Source organism: Leopardus geoffroyi, chromosome C2, assembly GCF_018350155.1.
Source record: "Leopardus geoffroyi isolate Oge1 chromosome C2, O.geoffroyi_Oge1_pat1.0, whole genome shotgun sequence".
NCBI classification, from domain to species: domain Eukaryota; kingdom Metazoa; phylum Chordata; class Mammalia; order Carnivora; family Felidae; genus Leopardus; species Leopardus geoffroyi.
The window spans coordinates 146,084,674-146,102,342 of NC_059333.1; the positions used below are offsets into that span (position 1 = coordinate 146,084,674).

At 38.9% G+C, this 17,669-nt stretch overlaps 1 protein-coding gene and 1 long non-coding RNA gene across 11 annotated transcripts in view; one reads left to right on the forward strand and one right to left on the reverse strand.

Annotated features, from left to right (window-relative positions):
* Positions 1-17,669, forward strand: part of RBMS3 (RNA binding motif single stranded interacting protein 3) — a 1,329,481-nt gene that overhangs the window by 1,261,483 nt on the left and 50,329 nt on the right. For 7 of the 10 annotated variants that reach the window (XM_045436403.1, XM_045436409.1, XM_045436404.1 and 4 more), the window contains one exon: positions 1,956-2,003. The exons of the other annotated variants lie outside the window; for them this stretch is intronic. In XM_045436403.1, coding sequence (XP_045292359.1) covers positions 1,956-2,003 — 48 coding nt within the window. The remainder of the gene's footprint in view (positions 1-1,955; positions 2,004-17,669) is intronic. 10 annotated transcript variants of the gene reach the window in all.
* Positions 648-17,669, reverse strand: part of LOC123575733 — an 88,909-nt gene continuing 71,887 nt past the window's right edge. Inside the window, exons 2-3 of the long non-coding RNA XR_006700960.1 lie at positions 3,530-3,672; positions 648-917 (exon numbers count right to left, since the gene is read on the reverse strand). This is a non-coding gene — a long non-coding RNA (uncharacterized LOC123575733). The remainder of the gene's footprint in view (positions 918-3,529; positions 3,673-17,669) is intronic.

Here is a 17,669-nt window from a genome sequence, read left to right on the forward strand (position 1 = left end):
AACATATTGCTGATGAAGGTGTGAGGAAATGAACATTCTCAATCACTGATGGTGTGATGATAGAAATCTAAATTTGTAAAAGTGTCTGTTGAACAGCAAAGTGGTCAAGACACCTCAAAACAGCTCTGCCGACTCACCACACAGTTACAGTTTTGAGAAGGTATTCTACGGAAATACTCTAAAATAACAGAAAAGCCTTTAGACCTGAGAAATATCTGGCCCAGTGTTCTTTATAATGTCTAAGAAGTAGAATGATTAAATAAATCATAATCCATCCATGAACCAGAATGTGAGGCAGCATGAAGTTATAGGAGTTTAAGATGGGAAAAGGATTATTTATAATCTTAAGTCCAAGAGCAGGATGTAAATTTTCACGTGTGGAGTATCAACTATGAACAAAATATTTATGAAATAAGGCTGTAAGAAATACAAAATAAGTGTGGCTATTTCTGGATAATGGGATTAGAGATCATTTCTATTTTAATCATTTTACTTTTCTACATTCTCCAAGTATTCAACAATGAGCATGATTTACTTTTATGATTTATTTTTTAATGTTAAAAATATACTCTTGGGAAATGACTAGTGACATGGTCTTTAAATCAACTCTTTTTAGTTTGTAGTAATCATGTGTGATTACAGTGTTCTTAAAGGTATTAGGAAATACTACCACTATGAAGGAAATGTTTGAAGGCCCTTTCGATATGATTCTACTTATTCCAGATTTGGAGATTATTGTGATCAACTCACATTCACATACCTGTTTTGAGACACAAAGTAACTCATGCCCAAGGTTTATTTGCATTTGAATCTTTGATCCATGTTGGATTTTGCTGGTCCAAAGTGCCTTGCAATGTCCAAGTTTTATTGTATCTTCTCACATGCCATTTGCTTTTGAAAGGGGGATTATCATCATCCTTTTGTGGCAAGGAGATAAAATGGAGAAAGACAGGAAAATAAAGTTTGAGGTTTTAGTTTTTAAAAATGCAATGAATACTGGTTATGTGAATAGAATAAGGGTCACACAAGAGCATGTATTTTATTTAATCATGTTTTAGAAGTTTATTTGAATATGAGCACTACCTGATCCCTTTTACACAGTTTACCTCTCTAAGGGGAGCTGGGGCCATTTTTAGAAGGGGGGCCTTGGGCCATAAGCCATGTCCCACTTACCTTTTTTAAGATGCTTGGTTTAAAGAATTGTGTTAAGCCAAAGTCTCATCTTCAAAACACAGATGTATTTGGCTTCATATAACCTGAAAGTCTGACATGGATGCGATGTAGTTTAAGTTAACCTTTCCCTACTATTTGCCACTTCCAATGCTATGACACTGGAAAAAGATGGCAATCATCTGTTGAATGGATTCTTTTCTATTTATCTCTGCTCTCACGATTCCAGCACACGAAGCTCCTTGGCCTTGTCCAACAGCCACTGGTATCAGAGCCAGAGCTGAGTGATTACTAACAAAATCCTAGTCTCAAAGTGCATCAGTCTCCATAGAGTGTGGGAGTCTACAAATTTTTCATTTATCTCTTTTAAAATTTCAGTTCTTTTGTTCTCCTGAACTTCGTTTCACATTGTGCTCTGGGCCCCTTCCAGATGGGCTCCTTTGTAGAACATTTGTGTCAACCAGAGAGGGTAAAAATGCCACATTGATTTCCCAATGGAGGGCCCCAAATGATGACAGACTGAGGAAGCTGACAGCGTTCTAGGATGGCATGTACTGCTCTGGCAAGTCACAACGGGGCCTAACAACAGGTACCATGTGACAGTACTGGGGACCATTGTATCAACTATAAACTAGGGATCATAGTCCCTAGTTGAGTGTTTCAAGGCAGGGGGCTTAGGCAATCATATGACATACAGTGGGCACTTCCACGTTTTAGAGCTAAGATTCTATTTTATTTTCTTTTGTACTTCATTGCATTCTCTCTCATGCTCTTTTCATTCAAAGATTCAGTCCCAAGACAGGATTATGATACTCCACCAGCTGTTGTGTCAGGTAGGAAAATTCTAATTCCTTTAAGATTTGATTGGAGGGGAGAGATGGAGGTTGCCTGGTTTTCTCCAAAACTCTTTAAAGCAGTGATTCTCAATAGGGCTGGGTACAGGGAATTTCAATTTTAGCTCTGGGATTGAGAGTGGGGTAGTTTATGTGGTTCAGAAAAAAGTACCTTTGCTATTCCAATCCAGTTTTGTATATGGAAAATAAGTATGTTGTTTTTAAAATAAAACGTAAAAGCTCAAAGATATTTGGTCTGTGAAGAATACACAGAAAATAGAGTCTATGTTCTGTGTATCAGTGATTCTCACTGTTAGAAGGGTTCGTCACAATTTCTGGGAAGTGGGGAAAGGATATTCATGTTTATCAAAAGAGGGCACAGCTTAATAAAAAATAGTTTGAGAAGCACTGCTTTAGAGACCAGAATTCTGCTGAAATCAGAAAGTCATTCCATTTTGCTTGCTCAGCACCCAGCATAGTGTCTGACACATAGTAGGTGCTTAATATAATTGTTTGTTGAATGAATCAAAAGTTCAAGTTTGTTCCAAAAATGGTATTTTGGATATTGAAAGAGAATCTGCCAATGTTGCATCCGTATAGCAAAGTGGCAGAGGTTGATTTGAGAATGCGTTAGCATCTTGAGGATTTTAATTAGCAATATTTAAATTGTTTCATAAAATTCAGCGGTGCAGTTTGTAAGAGGGTATATGTATATGAAGAGGTTGGTTTTTTGTTTTGAACTGTACAGATTCCTCCTCTGTGCTTTCGCCTTAATTTTGAATTTTGGTTTCTTGCAAAGAGGAAAATGGGCATAATTTTTCATTTTTGTTTATTTTTTTTAACTAAATAAAATACTGGCAGCCTAAGGAGATTTGAACTCTCTGATCCTTTGATGTGTTAGATGATGAGGACATAAAATCTAAACCAAGAAGGGCATTGGTGTGACAGAGCAAGAGACGAAGGCCAGAAATAGAACGAAAGAGCCCAAAGGGCAGTGAAGTCTGGCAACCGAACAGTGGTTTTCAAGCAGAGAACACTGTGTTCTTGACCACCTGGTTTGCCTGACCCAGCATCTGAAGGGTAATCCATTTCTCATGTCTTGTGGACTTGTTTAATTATGCTCATGGCTGAATACTCATCTTGGAAATCCAATGGAGAAACAACGAGTTAGCTTTCAGCTGTAAAGTCACTTTGCTTCTCTTGAAGATCTCTACAAATTGTCATTAATTAAAATATCACTTATCTTTCCCAAAGTGTATTACCTGTCATATCTTAATGTGCCTATTTCATTTAGGATATGCGATCCCTGAGAAGATACTTTGTTCAATGCATACAGTCTTTACTTTATTTAACATGTGGCTTCCACTCTTGATAATTCTCTAATATTCATCTTGGTGAAAGACACAAATTGGAACTGCCTTCAATTAAGTTTCCTGATTTCACTTTCAAGAACTAAGTGAACAACAACAACAAAAAGGAAACATCAAGAGCGCTTCCTAGGTATCAGCCATCGGTCAGGCTCTTACACAGATCAGTTGAGGCAGGACACCCGGCTGCTTGGAGCTCCCACATAACTCCATAGACAAGTACCACTGAAAGTTCTTCAGCAGAGAAATAACTTGATCAAAGTAGTGCTTGGAGAAACTTCATCTGGCAATTTTGTGTGTGCCTAAGGAACAGAAAAACAATAACAGAATAGTTAGCAAAGCCAAATATGATATCATTAGAAAAAAAAATGATGACATTTCAGCTGTAGAGCATGAAGGAAGAGACTAATATAGACGTAATAGAAAATAATAACATGGGGAGTGGGGAGTGTTACAGTCACTTCCCCCTTACAAGTTTGGAGTGGTGGTTTGACATTTTACCAATTTGCATGGACATCTTTGGCATCTTTGGTCTACAGCTAAATAAAAAGAGACTTACCTTCCAAGAGTTTGTCAGTTATCCGGTGGGCATAACTTGAATGACTTTTGAAAAATAGTGTATCCTTTGTCCAACCATTGACCAAACCAGTCACATAAAACAGAGGTGTTGTAACAGTTTCCTCTCATATCTCTCAATATGCCCATTTTGGACAATTCAAATAATAATCGGTTCTTTGGCAGGTGCCAGAGCTGACTCAACTGCCATAATGTATCTGAGTTCAAGGCGTCTGCTTCGTGATATACAGAGACATAACCCAACCTAATATCATTTAGTCGAGTATCAAACACTTATTGAACACCTTCTGAGTGCTAGACGCTACACTTGGATACAAAGATGACTAGAAAATGGACCAATGGTAAAAAAAAAAAAAAAAAAAAAAAAATCATGGTCTAATTTAATATTGCTGTTATGGTGGTTGTCATTGCTTGTGATGTTTCAATGTGTAAAGTATGAAGGAGCCAAAATCTAGAACCTAAAAAGAAGATCAGGAATAAGGTGAATTCTGAGCTGGATTGGGAAGGGCAAATAGGACTTGAGCAGTTGAACAAGAGTGGGAAAGGCACACAAAGGGAACAGCACAGGATATGTAAAGTCTTGGAGACAAAAATGTGTAGGGTGATTTGCTGTTAGTCAGTTACCTGGCATTTTGGGGATGAAATAGGCTAGGTCAGGGTAAATCTGATTTTAGGCAAGGACTCTTTTTGAGTCACAGGTCACCTTGTTCTTTTATTTATTCAAATAATATTTACCGGGAGCATGCTATGTGGCCATCATTGTGGTGGGGGCTAGGGATACAGCTTCCTTCTAAGAACATAGGGTTGAATTAGGAATTTAGGTACAAACAGATGATTACAATACAGTGTCAAAATTGTTTCTATATAGACAAATATGTTTAAGTTTGTAAATTCTTCAATAAGGTGCCTGAGTTAAAAATCTACATATGTCACTAGTTGTAGAACCTTGTGAAAATTACTTCTCTGTAGCTTATATCACTTATCTGAAGAAATAACAACAATTACCTCATAAGGTTATTGTGAGCATTACAGGTGTTAAGACACAGAGCCCACTGAGAACAGATGCTGGCATAAAATAAGTGTTCAAATGTTATTAGCAACAAGTATATTAATCATTCTTGTTACAAGGTATTTTGGTGGCACAAAGAGAAACATCAACATACAGTAGAGAATTCAGGAAAAGGAGAAGAAACCTCTAAGTGGAGACATAAGAATACGTGGGGATTATCCAAGTAAAAAATAAGTTGGAGAAGAAAAGCTTCAGACCAAGGGGGCAGCATATACAAAGGCTCATGGGTAGCAGGGTGTGGCAAATTCAAGGAACTAGAGATGGTCCATTGGGGCAGAGACACAAAGAGATATGGGGAATAGAGAATACAAGCCTGGAGAAATAAGATGGGAGCAAATCAACAGATATGGTTACTTGAGCCGTATCCTGATGGCAATAAACACTAAAAGGTGTTAAGCTGGAGACTGACATGACCACCTAGATACAGTGTGGTGATTGCATTGAAGTACACAAAACTAGAAAAGGGGATCAGAACTCAAGAACCCAAGTATGAAATGAAATTAGCATGGGCTCAAGCTGTGGAAATGAGAATGGATTGTTAACAAACTTGTGACATATTAACTGACTGGCTGTCAGAATAGAAGGATAGACAAGAGTTGAGGTACTTCCTTAAGTTCCTGGCAACTCAATGGCCTGAGGTGTCATTTGCTGAGATCTGAACCAGAGGACAGATGATCAAGTTTTGCAGGAAAGAAGCCAAGTTCAATGTAGTACATGTTGAGCTTGAGAGGTCTATGAGGCATCCAAATGGAAATAATCAATGAATATTTGGATATGTGTGTCTGGAGCTTAGAAGACAGCTCTTAGCTAGAGATGATTTTTAAAGTTAACCATGGAATTAAGTCACGTCACCCAGAGAATGTGCTTAGAATGAAGAGAAGTAGGCAGATCCTTGAAAATACAAAGCCTGCAGAAAAAAAGGAGCCTAAAATAAAGATTGAGAAAGACAACTACAGACACAGAAGGAAAACCAAGATTATAAGGTTTCAAACGAAGCCAAAGCAAGTTGAAAGTTTTTCAAGAGAGGACTGTGCAGTAAGATGAGTCCTTAAAAGAAGTCATTGGATGTAGTTACATAGAGAGCACTAGTCAATTTAATGGGGTGGTGCTAAGGGGAAGGGCAGAGATAGTGAATATCCTTAAAGGAAGTAGATGTAGCAAGTGCCGGAAACTTAACAGATTTGGCTTTGAAAAAGAGTAGAGAAGATAAAACCAAACAAATGGAGAATGGAATTGATTGATGTACTGATTTTTTAAGATTTTTTCAGGTGGGAAATATTTGGTCATGACAGAAAGAAGCCAGGAAAGCATTCTCAAGTTTGAAGATGTAATTCATAAAAGGCAGGAGTGATAGAACTAGGTCAGTGAGGAAGGCAGACATCTCTTGTGGGAATGTGGGAGGGCAGGAGGAAGGCATGATGTTTGTGCCTATAAGTCCGCAAAAGTAGGAATAGGAAATCGAATGACTTTTCATGAGATAAATACTATTAGGATGTGAAGTATTAAGTGACATCTTCTGAGAGCAGGTGGGAAATGGCATGGGAAAGGATCTAAGAGAAGAGAGATTTGGAAAACTGTGGAGTAAGAAAGCCAATTACCAACACACACAAAGTTTGAGGGGCAGTAGTGTAAGTTCATCAGAAGCTAAAGATTATGGATTTTTGTGATGCCAATCTGTGAGGATATTTGATTTTCCACTGTGGTGATCAGTAGCCAGGAAGGCAGACAGGTGGATTAATCCAGGGCTAAGGTTTTACTGACTGCAGTGAGAAAAAGGCCAATATGTGCTGACAATATTGGGAAGAGAGTGATTGAGTGACAAACCGCAGTTTCCCAGATCAATAGAAAGAGAATAGAGGGCTGTATGGGGTGGGCGCGAGGGAGAAACAGGGAAGATGGATTTCAGATTACAGATAATGAACTGTTTCTCAGCAAAGTCAAGGTCATGAGAGCAAGTGGCCAAAAGGTGGAAATGAGGTGAAGGTGACAGAGTTAAAGAAATCAAGTAGTAGGAACAGAAGAGGCCACTTCTGAAGTACTTTTGTATGCCTGAAATTTTTTTGTTTGTTTTTTGATACTAATAAGATGTGGGCCCATCACTGAAAGAATTGATAGAACATTTCTGGAACACATTACAAAAACCCTAAAGACTTTTCCCCTCAGAATTTTAAAGAATGAAGTTCTTTCCAGAACACTTGGAATACAGACCTAATTAAAGGGAGAAGAGTATATTGCATCAGTGTTCTTCAGGGCATGATTTGTGTATCACTATGATGCTTCACATGATTTTAGCAGTGCAGGGACTCAAACTTGATATTTTTACTCCAGCAGCTGTATAGTTAGTTCAATGTGAATTTGAATAATGTAGAATACGTCCATCAAACACATAGCTCAAGGGATGCTTTGCTGAGGAAAAGTTTAAGGTAAACAGTTAAAATGTGAATACATTTTTTTAAGTTTATTTATTTTGAGAGAGAGAGAGAAAGAAAGAAAGAGTGGGGGAGGGGCAGAGAGAGGGAGAGAATCTCAAGCAGGCTCTGCACAGAGCCCAATGCAGAGCTCGAACTCACCAACCATGAGACCATGACCTGAGCTGAGACCAAGAGTTGAACACTTAACCGACCGAGCCACCCAGGCGCCCTGTGAATACATACATAAAGAAGTAAACCAACAGTAATTCAGGAAGGACAGGGGTACGGCGAGTGTGGTGATGTCTGAGAGAAGTAGCTACCGTTTGGGAAATGGAGTCCTAGATTTCCTTCATAGGAGGCACCGTTCCTTGTCCAAGTCTCTGCTCCACCTTACTGAGCTCATTTCAAGGACTGAAGACAGAAGGCTGGAACTACCCTGTATATTTTCACGCAGAATCACAGGAGCCTGTTCTCTTGGTAGTGTTTCTTTTCCTTAATGATTGTAACCTCTTAAAAAGATCCTCCTCTTTTAGGCAAATTTGAATGAAAAAACGGAGAATACAACATCATTTTTTTTCTAGGCACCGTTGGATTTTAGGAGGAACATAGGAAAACTCCTATTTGTTGTCAAATTTGTTGTCAAATTTCTATTCCAGTTGCTCTGATCTGAATTTTTCTGAAGGACATCATCAAGAAATCAAGCAAAAGACTGCTATGGACAGAGAACTGAAGTAGAAACAAAATCCATTCTTCTTTTCTTTTTTTTTTTTTGTTTTTTAATTTTTTTTATGTTTATTTTTGAGATAGAGAGCAAGCATGGGAGGGGCAGAGAGAGAGAGAGAGAGAGAGAGAGAGAGAGAATCCCAAGCAGGCTGCATGCTGTCAGCACAGAGCCCGACGTGGGGCTTGAACAAAGGAACTGTCAGATCATGACCTGAGCTGAAATCAAGAGTAAGACACTTAACCAACTGAGCCACCCAGGTGCCCCTCCATTCTTCTTTTCTAAAAACCTTAGAGTTCAAAATTTGAACTTGTGTTTGGGAAAAATGAAAAAATAAAAAAGAAGCCAAAAATGCAAAGGAATGCATCAATTATGGAGCATATATTCATTTCCTGTCATATCTTTTCTACATACCAGCTAAAATAGGCTGAGAATAGTCAGTGTTATCAGAACAACTTCACAATGAGGTTTCACAGAAAAAGCATATGTAAATCACAATATAGTTACACTCAACAGTCAAATAGGAAGTCCTTAAGAGTCAGGTTTCTGGACAGGGAGTCATGCTCTAAGAATGAAGTCCTTGGGGCGCCTGGGTGGCGCAGTCGGTTAAGCGTCCGACTTCAGCCAGGTCACGATCTCGCAGTCTGTGAGTTCGAGCCCCGCGTCGGGCTCTGGGCTGATGGCTCAGAGCCTGGAGCCTGCTTCCCATTCTGTGTCTCCCTCTCTCTCTGCCCCTGCCCCGTTCATGCTCTGTCTCTCTCTGTCCCAAAAATAAATAAACGTTGGAAAAAAAAAAAATTAAAAAAAAAAAAAAAAAGAATGAAGTCCTTTTCAGGGGTGCCTGGGCGGCTCAGTCGGTTAGGTGCCTGACTTCAGCTCAGGGCATAATCTCGTGGTACATGAGTTCGAGCCCTGTGCTGGTGGGCTGTGTGCTGACAGCTCAGAGCCTGGAGCCTGCTTTGGATTCTGTGTGTGTGTCTGTCTCAGCCCCTCCCCTGCTCCTGCTCTGTCTCTATCTCTCAAGAATAAATAAACAGTTAAAAATTTTTTTTAAAAAAGTGAAGTCCTTCCCAGGGATACTTGTCCAGATTAAGGACAAATTCATTGTTAAAACAGCACACAGCTTTGTTGCACACTGTTTTCGCTAGCCAATAGCATCCGTTTGCATTGGAGAGCCTCATTAGTTTGGAATTGGTGATGCTGTCTCCCAAAGATTTGGTTGAAGCCTATCTACACACTGCCTCTTCTTGGGTGGGAATCACTTTAATTTTTTTAATTCCACTATTATTATTGGGAGGGGAGTGGGAATCATTTTCTAAAACTAGCCCATAATTAGGGGCGGGGACATGTTCAAGCCCCTTCAGAGAACAAAACACCATTTGTTCTCTGAACAAAATTTGTTTTCGTGGCTACCACGAGCTAATTACAAATGATTTCCATCTCTTAATTAAAAATTAGGTCCATTAGTACCTCCAATTAGCAACAATTAGCCATTAAATTGTATTTACTGTAAAAGACCTGACACAGAGTTATGTGTTCCTACAAGCCATGCATGAAAATCAGTTTCATTTCTTTGCTCAAATACTGCACATCTATTTTGATTACAAAATTGCATTTGTTTAAATGTACTAATTGCTGGTTTCTTTTCAATAAATTCTAATAAGACTTTATTCTACTTATTATTCACTCGTTCAGCTAATATTTACTGAGCTCCTATAGCGCTACAAGGAAGCAAGGCTAGATGGCATAAAATAGAAATGTACCCATTGCCTTCAAAGAACATAGACTCTAACGACAGAGCCCGGGGTTGGAAAGACTTGTCGTATAGCACAGCATGCCACAGACACCATAAAAGCAGTTTGCAGAACATATTTTGGATGAGTAATTGACAAACAGGCATGTGCATGCTGTACCGCATTCCTGCTAGTGCATTTATATTGTTCACTACATTACAACCATAAAGCCTTAGAGACTTTTCCTGTGGGGCCACAATTTTTATTGCTTTATTCAAGTAACTGATAACTCAAGGGAGCTTAAGCAAATAGACTATTCTGATGTATAAACATCACTAATTTAACCCAGTTTTGGGGGGGAATGGGTATGGAGGTAGTTGGGGTAGAAGGTTGCAAAGTTTTATGCCTTATTTTCTGATCCAACAAGTTTGTTTGTTTTTTTTTTTTTTTCTGTAAAGGTCCATACTACAAATATTTTAGGCTTTGATGGCCATACAGTGTATCATAACTACTCTACTCTGCCATAGGGGCAGAAACAGCCACAGACTATGTGTAAATGGATGAACATGGCTATATCCCAATAAAGCTTTATGTATAAAAACAGGCAATAAGCTGGATTTGGCCTATGGACTCTGTAGTTTGCCCATTCCTGCTCTGATCAATTTGTTTTTGTAAGTATTCCAAATTGAATGCTATGACTGACATCACAATAAGCACAAAGGACATTTCATTTTAAAATTGGCATTTTTTGTGTTTTTTTTTTAATTTCATGAAAGGCAAATGAAACATCAGAAAGGCAGAGATAGGAGAGGTTGAGATAAAGACTGAGAGCGACATTTCTTAGTATTTTAGTGTGTACAGCATAGTTTGTGGTACTGAAGTATTAAAACTATAAGTACCTTTTATATTTTTCACGTACTCATCATATATTGGTTTCCTGGGACTTATTTGTACCAGCAATGGAGGATTATCAAACAGGAAAATTAAATATATATCCTGTGTAATATCCTCTTGACAGCCTTAGAATTCTATGCTTCTAGAAATTTATAGAGAAGGTAAGAGATCTGTCATCCCAACAGATTTGTAGTAAAAAAAAAAAAATTGTATTTTACATCTTTGTCACACCACCGAGGCTGGAATTCTCATGGCTGCTGTGGTTGATTGGTGTCCACTGAAGTCATTCTTGACCTATCAGCACTAGCTAGTTAATCCTGTTTCCCCCTGGGTAACCACTTCCCCGAGTACCGTATTCAGCTTTGCTCTCAGGGAAGCTTTCCTGGGTTTGTGCAAAGATTTAACACTGCATAGGGCAGACCTGGGAGGGCTGGAGATAGGACTGACCTTCTGTGGCAGGGGCAGAGAGTATTCCACTTGGTAATGCTGCACACACGTGGCATGCGAAGGCAGAATCCAAAATGCTATCTCCTTTCGACAGAATCCTCCTTGAGGAGCAGCGATGGGCTCAGTGCACACCCAACCACAGCTCTTAGTGTCACTTAGTACTCCAGTCAGCTACAGAGGCGATACTCTGCAATGGCAGCAGAGGAAGAGAGCATTTGCAAGGCAAGGATCAATTTTAAAGGAAGCTAATTGCGTGTGCAGGAATCAGCACATCTGGTACATGTAATCAACAGCGTAAAGTGGGCACGCGAGGTTCCTGCCAGAGAATCCAGCCCTGAATCGACTATGATTCAGCACTTGCCAGAGGCAGGCTTGAGACATCTGATACCGGAGAGACACGGCCTGACAGGCGTGCTAACATTTCTCTAGACTCGGTGTTAAATTAGTTTATCAGAAAGCAAAATACCTGAACCGTATGATTGCACATCCCTATAGAAATGCTTTCTCAGAGTTAAAATGTAATGTTTAACCTCTTCTTTCTGAGAAGGGTGACACATGACACGGACACTTAATATCACCAGCTTTCTGGAGACACTACAGCAGAAGTAATTGTCCATTATTTTACCAAATGTTCCTTATATAAAGAAGTACATGATGAATTGCTGCTTGTGTTCAGTGCCTTGCCAAGTATCTCTCTCCAGATGAACAGATATCCTTCTTTTAACTCACATTCTAAAACACATGACTTAATCTATTTCCCTTTTGGCCTTAGCCATCAGGGCAGTTCGAGTCAGATAAAGTATATTCCAAATGTTCCCGGTGGCGTGTTCTCTCTTTTTTTCGTAGTTGTTTATTTTTGAGAGAGAGAGAGAGAGAGAGAGAGAGAGAGAGAGAGATTGAGAGAGAGAACAAGCAGGGAAGGGGCAGAGAGAGAGACAGAATCCGAAGCAGGCTCCAGACTCTGAGCTGTCAGCACAGAGCCTGATGCGGGGCTCAAACTCACAAACCATGAGATCACGACCTGAGCCGAAGTGAGACACTCAACTGACTGAGCCACCCAGGTGCCCCAAGCATGTTCTCTTGATTGCTCTCAACTCTTCATTGATTACTGGTGTTTTTAATTGTGCTTTTTAATATAGTGCTTCATTATTTAAACCCTTCCCAGATTTGACTTGGAAATACAAAAGCTCTAACATTTATGGTTAAAAAAAATGAAAAAATACTAATGGGCTCAGGGAAGTTTGTGTGCTATAGTCTTAGTGGCAAGATAAAATGAAAGATGATTGTGATTATGTGTTCATCTGATCTAAAAATTGGCCAGGAGGCACTGCTTTCATTCATTCACACCCATGCAACTCTGAATAGGAAAAAGTGTGGCATAATAATGAGAAGTGGCTTTCAGAACCAAGAAGGTGTACGTGATTCCTGGTCCAACTATTTAATAATTATTTCACAATAACAGCTACTTAAATTTTCTGAAGCTTAACTCTTCCTCTTCTTAAGTACAGATAGCGCATTAAATTCCTATGAGGATTAATTGAGATCATGATCTAAAGTACTCACTACCTACCTGGGTCATAATAGATATCAAGTAATTGAAGCTTCCTTTCCTCTTCCTTTCCCTGCCTTCAGAGAAGTATGTTAGACTTTTTGAAGCATCACTTACCTTACATTTGCCATAAGAGACTGAACCAAAGCTGTTGTAAAATAGAGATTCCAAACCCAATATCTAACAATAGAAGAAATATTAAAGGGGTTTATCTCTCTATCCTATTATCTGAACTATTATTAGTTGAATCAATACAATAAATAAAATTTAAGGCTTTTTTTAACATCCTGAAAAAATATTTATAAAGTGAAAAAGGTGACAGAATTTAACAACCATTAAGGATTTTGAGTCCTAAACATGCACGTGAAACTAAAAGAGTGCATTAAATGATTATCATGTATGTTTTTAATTTTTTCCTAAGCTTTGTGAAATATTGCTTTAAAACTTGTGTCATCTGCAGGGCACCTGGGTGGCTCAGTCGGTTGGGCTTCCGACCTCAGCTCAGGTCATGATCTCACAGTTCGTGAGTTTGAGCCTCACATCGGGCTCTGTGCTGACAGCTCAGAGCCTGGAGCTTTCTTCGGATTCTGTGTCTCCCTCTCTCTCTGCCCCACCCGGCTCGCTCGCTCTCTCTCTCTCTCTCTCTCTCTCTCCCTCAAGTAAATAAACAATAAAAAAAATTTTTTTAACTTGTATCATTTGCTAAAATTTTCATAGCACAGTCTTTCAACAGATATAATACTGGGGAGCTATTTTATAGACCAGGAAAACATGAATGGATTCATATAAAGATGATGCCAGTGATGACTGTAATGATATGGGCTGCAGGGGTAGCGGTAGTGACCTCTGCAATTTTCCCCACTTGTATTCATTAGATCTCAACACTGTGGCATTTATGATGGAACTGAGAGAACACATGTTTCTCGATTAAAGTGGCATAGAATTTTTGAGCGATTCTGTAGTCTCAAGTCAGTCTTAATTGTTTGTGTGAATTCATTCTCCACCGACCAGGAGTATCTCCGCAACCACTTGACTGCTGCTTTTAACACTTTCCATATTGAAATCGCGTTTCAAATGATATATTGTAGCCCTTGCATGCAGCACTTGAAACAACCTAAAACCTTCTCAGTTTGTTTAATGGGAAAAATCCAGTCTCTTGTGGTTTCTGGAATTGAGAAAATATGTTCGACGTTGGGGCCATATATAATGGACTTTAATCACATGTGGATATTAAGTCTAACTTCCATAAATTATGTATGTTATATATATAAATATAAAATTATGCATGAAAATGTATGTGCCTATGCCTTTAAAAATGTACATTTAAAGCAAAATCTCCTGGTTTTGGTTTTGGAGGCAATTTGTTTGCCCAGGCTGCAGATCACAAAATATTTATTCCTGCCAAAATCATGGTGGTGATTTTTCAAAGTCCCATTTGCCACCCAAGATATTGCTTACACATCCTGCTTTTCTACCACTACTTGTATTCATTTTGATAATGTGGAACATATCACAACAAGTATATTATTTCTTATCAGTCCAGTCCTTTTGTACTTGTCTGAACTGTGCACTTTGGTACACTATGATTTAGCTTTGATACAATATTGATTGGAAAGCCATCAGCTAGCTGACCTAGATACTACATATCAAAAACTATAGCCACTTCCCATCAAGTTTCCTTAAAAATGGAAAACAAGAAGTTGAAAAGATTTTAAGCCAATGGTGCCCTTTAATTTACATGCAATGGACATATTTCAGCTGGCAACCAAACCGAGTTGGATTCAGCGTAATGGATTGCAGGCCACTAAAAGGCATAAATTTAATTACTTTATGTGCCTGCCTGCATCCAGCAGGCTGCCCAAGAGATTTAGGTCTGGGAAAGCATAGGACTCCAGATTCAGGAAATGGGAATTTCATTCCTAATTGAGCAGTTACTTTAGCAAATCCAATATGTGGAGTTAGTTTAAAAAAATCATTGAGATTTTTGAGATATTTGTTCTGGAAAATTAAAGCCTACTAGCCAAAGAAGACCAGAGACCAACTAGAGTCAAATTAGATTTACTAACTTGAAAAATGGGGGAGAAGTTGTAGGTGAACCATGGAGGATCTCAGACGAGGGAGTTTGGAGGGGCTTAAAAGATTCGAGCTTGTACAATATGATTTGGGGAAGCGCTTCGTGAAGTGACAGTTTATGCTGCAGTGGGTGCTATCAGGAAGCGGGGGCAAGTGAATGCTTGGGGGTCTTAGTATTGTCTATTAAGGGAGAGGAACAAAGAAAGCTGGAGTTGCCATTGGTAATGATGCAGTAGTCACACACGTTAGACAGAAAAAGGAGGTGTTTAATTATTTTTAGGTTTGCAAAATGCCCTTGCCTCCCTCTGTCTTTTATCCCCCAGTCATCAACTGTTCTTGTCTGATAATTGTTGATAATCCTCAAAAATTGTTTAATTGGGAATACTATGACCTTGCTAATAGCTACCAGCTAATTAAAGATCATTTGAAAGATTTCCATAAATTCTTTCCTTATCTAAAGGGCAATTATAATGTTGCCTGACAAAAATAGAACATTCAATGGCCTTGATAAAATGTAAATACAAACATGAGAAAGGTCAAAATGTGTTGTTTATCATAAGCATTGAGTGTATATGGAATGTACTGCTAATATAAAAATGAATCGAGGTACATGAAGAATACCTTATGTTCAAGGTGCTGTGCTAAGTACTTAACGTGGATTGATGTGTTACATTTGATTGTCACAACCATCCAGTAAGGAAGTTTCTGTGTCCTCTACAAAATGCTTCTTCACAAGCTCAGCTGGACCCCCACTCAAATTTATCCTCCTTCAGCTGTTTTAAACTTTGCAACCTTCTCAAGTTCCAAACAGTCTTGCCATTTATGCTCAGAATATGGCTACCTTCTCCTTTATGAGATGATGGATACCATATTTGATCTGATCCCCCACAGATGTAGTTCAAATGTCTGTTTCTTCATTCTCCCTCTCTTCCTGTACTCCTGTATTTTGTCAAGTCATAGCCTTCTCTTTGCCAATGTTAACCCTTCCTTCTACGGTGTTGTTTTTGTGTCTTATCCTCTGACGTTCTTACAGCAGTGATCCCACACACCTTCTTCAACATACACTTATCCATTGGTGATATTTCCTCTGCTCAAACAAAAACAAAAACAAAAAAACAAAAACAAAACGGTGTAGGTCCTTTCTATCTTGTTTCCCAGGGTGCTGGTCTTAGGGCACTTTGCCTTTCCTCTCTTCTGAGTGAAGTCATCTACCTCCTCAGCTTTAACTGTCACGTAGATGGCCTCCAAATCTCTACTGTTCATCCCATCCTCTGAGTTCTGTGCCCTTGTTTCTAGATACCTCCCAAAAGTTTCCCCTTCCACTTACACCACCCTTTGCTGGCCCACTGAAGCCCAGACTCCATATTCACAATTCAAGACTCATAATCTTTCCTCCCAGTCTACTTTCTCCCACAGACTTCCCTAGGGTTCGAACAAACCATTATCAGTATTATTTCTCCAAGACGAGATTTTCAACATTGAGTGTATCTATGAGTTTAGGATTGCTATGGTCTTTGATGGTGGCTTGGAGTACAGCTCTTCCTTTTGGGTGAGAACCATATGATTTAATACTGAACTGAGCTTAGAGTAGAATAGAAAATCTCTTATAAACTGACAAGACATTTTTCTTCCAAGCAATTGCACTTCAAACCTTGGAGACATTTTGGCTCACTCTTCCCTACATGCAACTTTCATTTTTCTTATAAATTTCACAATATACTTTGAATCTGCCATCCCATTCCATTCTATTACCCCAGCCCAGGTTGGGCATTGTTACCTTCTAATTTTATTACTGCAATGTCAATAGCTGGCCTCTCTGTTTCTTATTCAGCCTTCACACAAATGCCTGAATAAACTTTGAGATTAACATTTTTACTTTAACTTGATCTGCAAGGATGTGATCTTAAGGCAACAACTGAGAGTTACCTTAGTAAATACTGATCCCTGCTCTATTCTTTCACTGTCAGGGAGAGGATACAGATTAGATCTCTGAGTCTAAAGGCAACTTTTCTAATACCAACACTCAAACTTGCATACTAGTACATACCAGAAATGTTACACTACTCAAAGTGATAGATGGCTTACAGAGATTGTTCTACAGGGACCTGGGCGTTAAAACTGTGTCATACTGTATAACCACAGTGTGATGATTGCTCATTGGTCTCTTTGTGAGTGCAGACCTAAACTTTTTCTGAGAAGAATCTTATCTTTCCTGCAGCTAACCTCCAAATAGTGGGAAGTTTATTTTTGATGGCGTGAGTGGGTTTTCTGACATTCTTAGCCTCTTCAATTTGACTCTATCTATCCAGTGCCAAGTTCAGCATCGGGGCTTATGTGTTACCAACAGCAAAGGAAGCTATATTGCAAGTCCTTGTCAAAAAGTACAATAATTCCAAAGTCACTGACGCTCATACCTTTCAGAACTTTGGCTAAAAGAACATAATATGTTTGGAGGACTATTTGCATAATCTGCAGTATATCCATTGTCCTTAGTTATTCTAAATTATAACCCTAGATTAAGCTGAATAAGTTGTTTTACTTGGAATTCTGTGTCCCAGTGACTCCCTGAAAAATAGCTTTTTCTCAAGTATGCATTGGCACAATGCCATTAACTTCCATTTGAAGGACACTATAATAACAGCCCTTGGAAATTTGCTTTGCTTACTTTAAAGTTTTTGCTCCTTAGACTACACAGTAACTGCTCTTTTCTGACCCATGGGAGAAATTTCTCTCTTGCTTCCATACTGGGAATTATTCGTCTATGAATCTGATTTATTTTCTTACCTAATAGACATGGTGAATCATGTAATCCATTGCTAACTAACT